General features: G+C 49.9%; 1 protein-coding gene across 1 annotated transcript; it reads right to left on the bottom strand.

The window, feature by feature from the left end:
- Window positions 1-1944: 1944 nt before the first annotated feature.
- On the bottom strand, window positions 1945-4929 carry LOC131290834 (uncharacterized). The gene is made up of 4 exons (XM_058320016.1): window positions 4858-4929; window positions 3853-4006; window positions 3498-3773; window positions 1945-3422 (listed from the first exon to the last, which is right to left on the bottom strand). Exons 1-4 carry the CDS (start codon window positions 4927-4929, stop codon window positions 1945-1947), a joined length of 1980 nt encoding a protein of 659 aa, XP_058175999.1.
- Between the last annotated feature and the right edge of the window lie 6757 nt (window positions 4930-11686).

The following is an 11686-nucleotide window of genomic DNA, read 5'->3' as shown; positions in this document are numbered from 1 at the left end:
TTGGTCGCCAAGGAGCTGGCGCGCGCGTGAGTGTGTGTGTAGATTATTATTTTTGGTGCTTTGTCGCGGTTCTGGCGACCAAACGGTCCGTGACCGGTAAAGACACGATGGCTGGCCCTGACGAAACGCAACAACATCCATCAGTGGTTCTACAGCGATCGCGATAAAAGATTTTGTTTTTTAAACATTTGAAAAAACGCCATACAATATAAGAATAGAAATACATTTGGTTCCCTCTTCGTATCATGGTGTACTTTCTGACGCATTGCATGCTTTTTCTAAAAGTGCATCTGAACTGCAGCAGTCCTTCCACAAATCGTGGTTCACTACCACTGCAGTGTTTATGGCCGTCTTCTATGTGGCAAGCGCTTCTTGATCGATTCGAGCGAGAATACAGAGCTATGGATATGCGTGCCCAACATACGTTAGAGTGGAGCGAAAGAGAACGCAAAAGGCACTGGGAAAAGGAAAGTACAACATTCTATGCTACAATATGGTCTTAGCATACAACATTTTCTTGCATACGAGAGAGTGGCAGGGCCCGGTACCAACCAGACTCCAATCTCGGTACAACATACTATGAGTGTATTGCCGGTGAAGGGCTCTAACATCGGCAACAAATTTCACAGAAGACTGCTTTCCATTTACAATTCTTAAGTTGCGTACGATATTGTTTGCTATTGGCTTTTCTTCTTTTTAAATTTTGAAGTAATAAAAACCGTTATAAAACATCGTTATGTCGCTTTTATAATTATTTTTTACGTTCTACATAGTGTTCAATTAATTACGCAGGAAAACGATCGCCATTATATGTATAGTGATGATTTTATTTGTTCCACCAGTTGATAGTCGTACAGTACAGTACACTATCCTTGCAGTAAATGAGTCTAATTCAATATACATCCAGTCAACAAATATTAACATTGCACGGAGGAGTATCAACTAGCGGAGCAATTTTCAATAAATAAATACATTACAACGCGTACGCCGCGTACCTACTGATAAGTAATAAATTGAGCATTATTCCGATTTTGATCTCATTCACCTATCTAGCAGTATTGTTTACTGTTCTACGAGATCCTGCAATGGATCGTGGACTAAAGTCATTGTTGATACCATTATTACCAAGATTTGATGTCAGTCCGCTCCTGGGCTTGAAAGGCCTCGGAAAAACAAACGAGCCGGTGTACAGCGCGTCGTCACCAGGGCCCTCCGCCGCCTACGATTGGCGCGTACAGTGCATCTACTAGTATGCACACAGTATGCCTTTTTGCTAGGTATTTAGATTAAATAAGTAAACTCTAAAACGGATTTAGTTTAATCTTTGTTAGTTTCGCGAAACGAAACTGCAAACGGGTACCGTCGATAACTATAGCGCAGAACAACTTTAGCAAACAGTTTCGATAATAACATTTAAGTGCTGAATTATAACAATAATCACCGGGTACCATAAAGATCTTAGACATTCATTCGAGACACTAGTAAACACGCACACCAAAAGTAATTTAAACTACCACCCTAGCTTATAACAAAATCGCTACAGTATAATTGCTTATCCTCTCGTCTTCGCTTATCCCGTCAGACTGCTCTCGTCCGACCATGGTTTCCTCATTCTCGATTGATTAATTATTGATTAAAGAATATTGCAATAAACCCGAGGAAAAGAAATGTGTGTGTGTGTGTATGTGTGGATTGAGAAAGAAAAAAGCTGTACGACAGCTAACCTTAGAACGCTCCGTGAGGTTTAATGAAGACAATTTCATGACGAAGTACGAATAGAATAAATAGGATGACGAACGTGAGACACAGGGAGACTCTTTAGATAAATATTCATTGATATGAGTATGATCATGCTTGATGCTCATAAAGTAGGACATAGGTTATTTCTACGACTGGAACATAAGGAAACGGTGAGCACGGTAGCGGTACACTTACTCCACAATCTCACTGGTTACTAGCGTTAAGGTCCATCGGGCGCACAGCAGCACCACCAACAACGGAAGCGCTGTGCCGGGAGCGGAACAAACGCAACGTCATCCAGGTTGCAATCGAGTTCATCGGTGCGTTGTGGCTTGCCGATCGGTTAGCGATCATCTCCTTCTGCAGCTGGTATCTGTACAGCAGCGAGCCGGCAATAAGCGCGGAAATGATTGTCGCCGAGATGACCAGAATAAAGAGAATGCTGAAGCCCGGCACTGGCATGCAGATACCGTACACAACCTCCTCGGTAATCTTGCCCTGGAACACGGTGACCGCCTCCTGCTTGCTGTCGGGATTGAAGGCCAAATCTGCCTCCGAAATCACCTCATAGATACCGCTCACGCCGATGTCCGCCGAACGGGCCGCACGATCGACCACGCGTACCGAGCGCCGCTGACGCACGTGCGAGCCTCCCGTCGAGGTGTAGTAGCTCTGGTTTTGCACATCTTCCGCGTCGAGGTTGAGCGAGCGTGGTCCAGCCACCGCCGGCAGTCCCATACGCTTTTCGGCGTCCATTTGGCGCGGTCCGTGCGGGAACTTGTCATCCTCCATCGGCGTGCCAGGGCCGGGCATTGGCTTTGAGCTGAGCTGTTGCTGCTGGGGTGGATATTTGCCCGGGCCCATCCCTACGCCTGGCATGCCCGGCATGCCCGGCATACCGGGTGGCGGACCATGCATCATCGGTTGCGACTGTGACTTTTTCATCATCTCCGCCGACATGGTCGAGTGGTCACTTAGGAACAGCGACTCGATATCGTCCATCGGTTCGCGCCCTTGATGATGGAACTGCAGGTAGCCATCCTTCTTCTTCTGTACCATTGGTCCGGGTCCAGGCCCTGGTGCCGGCTTTCGGTACTGGTTGAGATGCTTCTCGGTGTGAATAATATCATCATAGTACACGTCTTGTGCGTTCATTCCGGAATCAATTTCAGCTTCGGCCGAATCAGCCAATATGTCGTTGCTGTTCTGGTTCACCAGCGTGTCCTTACGCTCGAGCAGATCGTTCTGTTTGAGGCCACCGGCCGGCAAACCGCCCGGAGCTCCTCCGACCGGCACCCCACTGTGCTGGCAGTGATCGAGGCAACCGTGACGGCAGATCTCCACCTTGCACTTGATGTGCACGCTTAGAGCATCCGGGAACTTGAACGCGTGGAAAAACGCATACGTGATGACGGACGCCTTATCATCGGGTGCACGTGCCTTAAGGAAGCGGGAAATCATCTTCGGGCGCAGCACGCACCCGTACTCGTCCGAAAGCTTTATCACGTGCCCGGCACCGTCAGAGGCAACGCACGACTTCACACGCATATCGAACTCACCGCGAAAATCGTTAATCGCAACCACCAGCGTCATTGTTGAGCCGAGCGGCACGATGCCGCTCACTGCTGGCGCCCATGGTCCTTTACCTTGTTGAATCTCCATCCAGCAATCCACATTGTCTCCTAGACATGGGGGTGAAAAGTATAGACAAATTAACACCAAACCAACAGTATACCAACTTAGCATCATAATCTTACCGCGGAAGTCTAGCTGTATAACGTCAAGATCGGCTATGACCATCGGCGGCTTGGAGGCAGTCTTCTCGTAATCGTTGAACCACTCACAACGCAACCGCTTTGCCTCGTCCCACACCTCGAGCAGGTCCTTGTCATACTGCACCACGACCGTGTTTTCGTAGAACTGTCCGTTTAGATCAGGTTTCGTACCGCACCGTGAGTACGAAATGCGGAACGTGAAAAACGTCTTCCCCGTTGACGGCGGCACGTAGATGCATCGCGGGTCACTGTGTTGCCCTAGGGAAGGGTGCAAATACGCCAGGTTAGAACTTGCGTGCGCTTGATGTCAAGTTTATGCCACCGGTTAATCATTTACCTTTAGAGCTTACAATGCCTTCAAATGGAGCCGAAAAGGATAGATGCACATCCATATGATCTTTACCACACATCACCTCCAATGCCGTTATCGAAGGCATTCCATCCGGACGTTCCACTGGCCATATTTCGTTCGTCGGTGCAGCTAGACGAATCTGAAACAGGAGGCAGCGTTAGAAATGTTTATTTTTAACTGAACTCATTGGAACACGTTACGCCAATAACAATGTAAAATAAAGCTCTGTTCAGTGTTCAACAGGAACTTTGATCGGACACCCTGAATTGAAGCTCACCAACTGAAATTTCAAACATCTTCCCTTCTGAAACCTGTTCTATCATTTCCGTTGATATGATTGTAGCTATTCGCCAGCCTTTTCAATGAGCACGTGAGCCGTGGCAAACGTGCCAACGCATTGACCTCGACCGCATTTTAATGCACGTCCATTTTTTGAACCGTCTAGCACACATAGGGCCTGGAATAGCTCTCCATTCACCGGAGCAGAACGGAGAGATGAAAGTCAGTAACGCCAGGCAGCGGATGAACGTACCGACCGAAAGGTAAAGAAGGCATTCCGAGTTGACCAAACATGTCATTATCGGGATGTAGCGTGTTTTTATTTATTTCTTCATTGTGTTGCGCGCCCCAATTGCCACCAATATGGGGGCGTAGGTATGGTGGGTGAAGGACTTTCGTTTGTGGCTGAGAAGACTGGAAAGTGGAAGCGAGGAAGAAACACGAGCGAACATTGTGATGGGGAAACAAACGAAAGCAACGCCACATAATTTGGAGGTTCGCCGGATGGGAAATATTATGAAATTAGCATGAGCTGGCGTATTTCGCTGGGAGAGCTATTTCAGAATATCCTCGGTGTTGTTTTATCGAGCCATTTCTTGTGCGCGTAGTTCGTCTTCCAGGCTACAACTTTCAACAGCTAGCTATCGTAAAGCTATCTCAGGGAAGAGGATCCACTGTTGCTTCTTAGACATTCTTCTTATCAAGACTTACCAGGTAACAGAGTGCGATCAGAACAATCCGCTGGGCCCTGGACTGGCTAGGCCCCCTGCCGTAGCTCCACATGGCTGGAGCTGTTTCTGTGTGTACGGGTCGATGCCAGATGTGCACGCTGCAGTAACGCTATCGCACTGGTCTGGAGAACCTGATAAAAAAATGGAAATAAACATGAACATGAAGACATTAATAGGCAGAACATGGGAGAGAAGTTAAATTATTTCGCTACATCCCACGGCTGGTTGTTTCTTCTTGAAGTCACTTTCACTTGGACCCCTTGGAATTGAAATTGAGCTGCGCACACGGTAATGACTAAGCAAGTGGTGTAATGTATACCATTTTATTCGGCTGCTTACATGATGATAAGATACGCGTCAAATTTTAAACTAGGACAGTAAAACAGGTTACCATTGCTGTCCACTCGAACCAGCCAGACGACTCATGAAAGAATCGACGCAGCATATTCGTCCAAATCGTCAGTCATAAATAGATTCAATAAATGGAACGTGATACAGTTTCGTCGCCATACATTTGACTTCTTGCAACGTTAAAATTAGATGGCCCCAGCTTCACCAGCAGCCTTAGAGTCATTTGTAGCAACACCTGAATGCTGAAGCTTCGCAGTGCTGGCAACCTCGTTAATCATGTTATGAGCCTCCGCTCGGGCTCAACCCTCAGCCGTACGACTTTCTAGTGTCGTCGAAAAGCGGTGATTTACATCCATCACAACCGAATGGCCTCCGCCAGAACGCTTCGGTGGACAGTTAGCGTCTTGTCGGAGTCGCCTAACGGGACAGAAAGGCATGCCGGAAGCTTTCTTTTTTTTAAATACTCAACACGCTCGGATGGCCGACAGATTCAGCAGACTAACCATTTGGGTGACTCTTGCTTCGACTGAGGCCAGGTATATGTGCCTAAGCGGTTGAGAGAGGCTCAGACAAACTGTTAAAATCGACCGCTAAGATTAGTGGTTTCATATTCGCTTTACGAGAATCGATAGAATCGAATGGTCGATCTTCAAATCTATTTCATATAAGTCGCTTCATCTGGCGCGCGATCGAAGCGCACTAGCTTGCGACTTTTGATTGCTACAATTCAACGCTGGTGGTGAAAGTCAGCACGGTTTTGAGGCAGCAATACTCCAAACATTGTAGCCGCGGCTAAAATGTGGCTCATAATTTTCAGTGTTAGTGGAGCAACGTCCAGTTGCAAGGAACGAAAGTGTACTCTACTCCACTGATACCGGACGCATATGCTGGTGCAGGTTGCAACACAATGTAACGGTGCAACTTATCTCCCGTACTCCATCGCAAGCCACACACACAACATCGAAAACAAAACCGAAAAATAAGCACACTGATTTTCGATTCGTGTTGCAAAACAGCGCTGGCCCCGGAGCTCGCCATTACGATTCCCAAGGCGGTAAAGTTTCACTTTCCACCGGTGCCCGTGCCCCCGAAGTCCGGCCACTGTACACCGGAACACTCGCTTCGTAGCGTGGTGTCCGGGATTGCTCCTAAGCAGGAATTTCCAGAGTTTCTCCTCGCCACCAACTGGACGAGACATGATGAATGATCAACCGGGTAATATGGGAATGAGAACGTTGCAACCAGTGCCGATACTTGGACAGCAGCCGTAGCGGGATGAAACTAAATTAGCCGCATTATTATTAACACGCAGCGCGTGAATCACCGTCACCAACACCAGCATTCCAATGGTTCCAGCTTCGTGCAATCCGGGGCAAGAGACTCGTGAGAACTTGAGCAGCGGACTAGTGGTGTGAAAACAAAAAAATGTGGAAATTGTCTAGTTGATACAGAAATTACCATTTATCAAACCAACGTTACCCCGGGGTACTGCGCGTATCGGGCTCGAGGCTCGAGGGCGACAGCAAGCAACCTGTCTGATCTGAGAGGGCGACCGTAGCAGCTGTAGTGTTTTGTTTTCCCGACCGCAAAGCCCGTTAGGCAGCCCGCTGCTTGCACAGTTTAGCACAAACTAATATGGTTGAAAACAGTAAATTGACAATGTGAGAATCCTGCCCGCGCATGGTATGTGCTTTTCTCCACTGGTGGTTCCGTTGTCCGGTGGGCGACGGCGGGAAGCAGCATAAAGCGAAAGCGGAAACGGGGCTCCGAGCTCTCGTGCGAAGAGCCCGGGAAAAGAGGGCATTATGAGAAAAAGAAAGTTTTTTTCTGCCTTCTGCCCTGGCGTTCCAGCTCGTTCCCTCGTCCGTCGCCGCCCCCGGGGGACCGGGCAGGAGCAGCAGGTTTATTTATTTCTTTTTTCCTTTTATTTTGGTTTTCTTTCCCTCTTTGGACTCGCCGCACCTAGCCCTGGAATGCGGCGCGATGTCAAATCGGCAAAACCGGCCGATCCGGGGATCTTCCGTGAGCGCACCGCAGTCGGCAGCTAAGGAAGCTGCGTGGCCGTGGTTGGAATCTCGGAGTGGTGCTTTTACCGTGGCAGGCCCTGCTCCCGTGGACGGCGGTTTGTATGGGTGTGGATGCGACCGAGCGCGCGCGCGAATTGCGACCTACAGCAAGCGTAGCCGATCATCAACTTAATGGATTTTTAATTAGTGAGTGATCTCTACCCGGCCTCCGAGTGAATTACGGTCAAGCTGAAGACGAAAACACAGCGATACGGCCCCGGTGCAATGGATCTGGCTCTGAGCAGCAGTAGCCCTCACTTGCTATAGGGTGTTCCCGAAAGCATGAGCCGTACCTCATTCGAAGTGTGATGAATCGAAGATAATAAGAACAGCATCATTAACAGTACTGGGTATTAGTCTTCTGAGTAATAAATCCTTCGGATTGCTACCGACAACCTATAAAAAATGATTGTCGGAAGTTGGAGTTTTCAACATCATCAAAATACGAGGGAGGAGGATTACATTACGTTTGGATGATATGTGTTAGAACTATCTGCGTTGAAGGCAAGCACCTGGATTTATGAATCCACACTAAAAAAACCAAAAGAAGCGAAGGTAAGCAAACACCAACGGTGTATGCTGGGTTCAATCCGGTAGCCACACAATTCCTCAACGGAGTACTCTTCTGATTTGAAACGGAGCTTACCCGTAGTTGGCGTACTGTCAAATTGATGTCCAACTCAGCGATGTAGGATCTATCAAATAGTTCATCCGGAGCACTACCCACCGCTCTACATGCGCTATGCTACATCGTCAGCATACTACGACTCACACCCCAGAGACCTCCACAGCTCGTAAAATAACTCACATCCGATGTTCTACGTCGCAACTTGCAAGATATTTCCCAGATGAATTATTTTAAGGACCATCTGATGGACCACGCCACAGTACGTAGCTACCATCGCCTACTGCAGTCGGCAAACAAGCACTGCAAACGTCAATGAGGCGAAAACTGTGTGACGTTTATAACGGGGCCACCGAGAGAAACTCTACCCTTTAGTCGGCTGGTAGTTTGCGGCTAGTTCGCGAGCCCCATCGAGCTGGCGGTGCGTTACAGCGGAGCCGTTTTCGGATAATGACAGCTAATAACGTTCAGTGTATCGTTATCGGGTGGGGTTTTCACCCGGTAGCGTACCGGAGGTTGCTCGAGACCATTCATTTGGTTTTTCCAGCAGCGGAGATTTTCTCGTGACACGCTTCGGCAGTCACTGGGAACCTCAGGAGGAAGACATTGGGAAACGTTGTTCGGTGGGCTGTGGGGGAGCGAAATAATCGGTGAAAGCATAGTAAAGTATGATAGATTTCACCGCGCGCCGCTCCGGTCGCGTTTCACGCGATCCTTCTCTTTATCGGTAGCTACGCCTCCATTTTTCTGCTAATTGTGTGAAAACAGAAGTTGTTTTTCTCCTACTCAAATACACCACAGCTAATCAATATCCTACTGTGGCTGTAGCAGGTTTTCAACGACCATGCCCAATGTGCAAGATACCGTAGCAAAGCGTCTCCCAACAAATTATCGACGAAGTAACGAACATGCTGCCCTTAAAAATAGAGAACACATTCCCCGACAGTGATTTTCTGGGAAGCTTGCAGAAAGCGACAGTAATCCACGCAGATAATAAACTGATCGTCTCCGGAAGGGTCGTAGCTGTTCCGCTATGTGCCCGCATCGGACATTTCCGCTATTCCGCGTTTCACTTGCTCGGGCACTTCGACAAATCCAAAACCCGGGCACGAAGAAATGATATGAATTAAACATGCTTGGCAGGCGATGAGTCCGCGCGCGTCGTCCGCCCGGAACCCGCGCCGGGGCCGATATTAACCCCGATATTAGCGATTCATCGAATCAAAACTTTGTAGCCGCACCGCCGCGCGTTCATCACCTGCTGCTGACCGATTTCGCCGACACCGGGGCCCCCTGGTTAAGGGAGGATTGATGGCGGTGGGATGAAGAAGGCAACGAAAAGGAAAAAAAGGAAAAAAGGCGTATCTGTAGCATATAGGCGAGCGAAAATTGCTGCCGCCTTGTCAGCTACCGCGGCTGGGGCCCCCGAATGGCGTTGTGTCGGTGAGTGTGAGAACGAGCGGCCGAAGGGAAGCGGTCCAGCAAGGGCTCCACCAGCGGAGCCCATGTCGACTGCCCAGAAGACGCCAGAAAGCGCGGATGAGGCGCGAACGGGACCGGCGAGCGAATGGCGGAGACGTTGACTTATATACATCGCAGTACGTACATATGTATACCGAGGGAAAGGTGCCGGGGCAGGAGAGAGCAAACGAGCGAGAAAGGATGCAACCCCGGGAGAGAAAAGTGAAGATCGAAAGAATGAGCTTTGTTTCACCAACCCCATTTCGGTGGGCTCGTGCGCGCGCGAACGCGTACTATTTTCTCAACCGTCTGCTGGTTTGCCGTATCACCATCGCCACCATCTGATGAGCTGATTCCGGTCAGGTTCCGGCGGCCGATGGAAAGCCAATCTGCCGATTGCTTGCCCGTTTGGCGAACGTCGGCGCGACGAGTGCGAAGATGGATTTCCCGGCGCGCACACTGTGCAGCATTGCGGGATTGCATTTTTCAAATCCATCTTGAACACACGTTCCCGAGCCACGTGCGCAATGGCGCGCATGACCTCGTTGCTCGCCGGGCGGGCGCATACATACGTACGTGCGGCAGGAAGTGGGCAGACGAACGCTCGAAATTGTGCCGTCAGGGAACAGGCTCCCTTACGGTCAGTGGCCCACCGCGGTATCATATATGGGTGCTGGTTGGGGAGGGGGAGGGGGGGGGGAGGGGGGGGGAATGTGTCATGGCGACGTTGGAACGACGCGGAACTGAGCAACATTCCAAACTCCCAAGAAACCGCTGAGCCACCGAGCCGAGCGTGGAGATTACGGCGAAATCCGGATTTAGAGCACCCCGAACGGCGGGGAAAGCTTTCCCGTGCCAGGCAACAACAAACTTGCAGCACTGAGTGAGAGCTACCTCGGTAAGCCCTCCGAATTCCGAGAGCGTAACGAGGCCGTACCAAACTACGAACAACCCCTACGTATGCACCCATTACAGGCTACTTTCGTTCTAGACCCCATTCTACATTCTACATGTGTGTGCCAGCAAACCAGTACGCCAGTTCTTCTTATCGCTGCTTCCCGACACCGGTCGCTTACACCTGTTGCTCCTACCGCAACATCTCGAAAGCAGCACGAGCTTCTTGATGCACGCAATCCTCTTTTGGGGTTTAGCCCAAGGGGTGCGGCCGTCGTTGGTTCTCTGCTCCATTCTCTCGACTTATTTCGACTGGCAGAACCTGCCCTCGCGGCGACATACTTTAGCAGGGTTCACACCAGTCCCAGACCGCATTCTTTTGCACGGCACGGAAGAAGGGCGCCCTCTGCATCCTCCGCACTAAACGGCCAAAGGGTGTGCGCCTGTAAAGCAGTATTATATTTCAGCCGAAGAGAAGGAAGAGCAGTTCACCAGTTGGTCCGTTTCATGTGGTCAGTTTTGGGGTCAGCTATCAGAAGATACGAAGACACTTTTGCAAGTCGGACTTTTGACGTTCGAGTGTGAATTCTGAAAGTTTCTTCCTTGAGACAACATCCGCTCCCAGGAAGGCCCGGAACATAGTCCCCCCCCCTCCCCCTCCCAATACATACCTTAATTATTCTCCTGATGAATCACGCTCGTTCAGCTGACGTTTGGTTGCGCCTGTCGACGAATAGCGTGGGTGGCGCCTGACGAAGGACGTAGGTATTGGTGCTCGGTTGAGTGTCGTTTTGATTGTACGTTCAGTTTGCAGCAGCTTGATTATAAAACCGGCAGCAATGCAAGCGACGCCGACAGCGTCCCGGAAGGATCGTTTGCGCAAAACTAACTTACTAGCCGGAACTCATCGATTTTCACTTTCGTATAATGCCGATCGGCGCCCAAATTGACGTCGACGGAAACTGGTCGCTGACGGATTCACTGACGGACACTTGACGCGCGCACACTGCGTTACTTTCTAAGTACGTTGGCCTTTTCCTTGGTCGCACAAACCGACGAACTAATCGATCCACGTGGTTGGCGCGGGACCTACAGGTAATGGGACACCACTTCACCACTGCTGCGACGCAGGCAGCGAATGGCGGGTGCTGGCTTCCCAGTAGCACACTGCACAGGTGAAGGAAAACTCGTTTTCCCCTCCCCCGGGTTGGAAACTACGTCGGTTGGATCAGATGGTTCCGTTGGAAGGCTTAAAGTTTATCTGCCCTTCAACAAACAAACAGAATATTGGAGACAACAACCCGCGCACAGACAATCGCGCACACGCACACGCAAACGCACTCACACACTGAACTTACGGTCGACGAGGCTTCGGAAAGAAGGGTGATGAGCCCTGCCAACACCACCGGAGT

This window comes from Anopheles ziemanni, chromosome X (assembly GCF_943734765.1).
Source record: "Anopheles ziemanni chromosome X, idAnoZiCoDA_A2_x.2, whole genome shotgun sequence".
NCBI classification, from domain to species: Eukaryota; Metazoa; Arthropoda; class Insecta; order Diptera; family Culicidae; genus Anopheles; species Anopheles ziemanni.
This window is presented reverse-complemented; position numbering and strand designations above follow the sequence as displayed.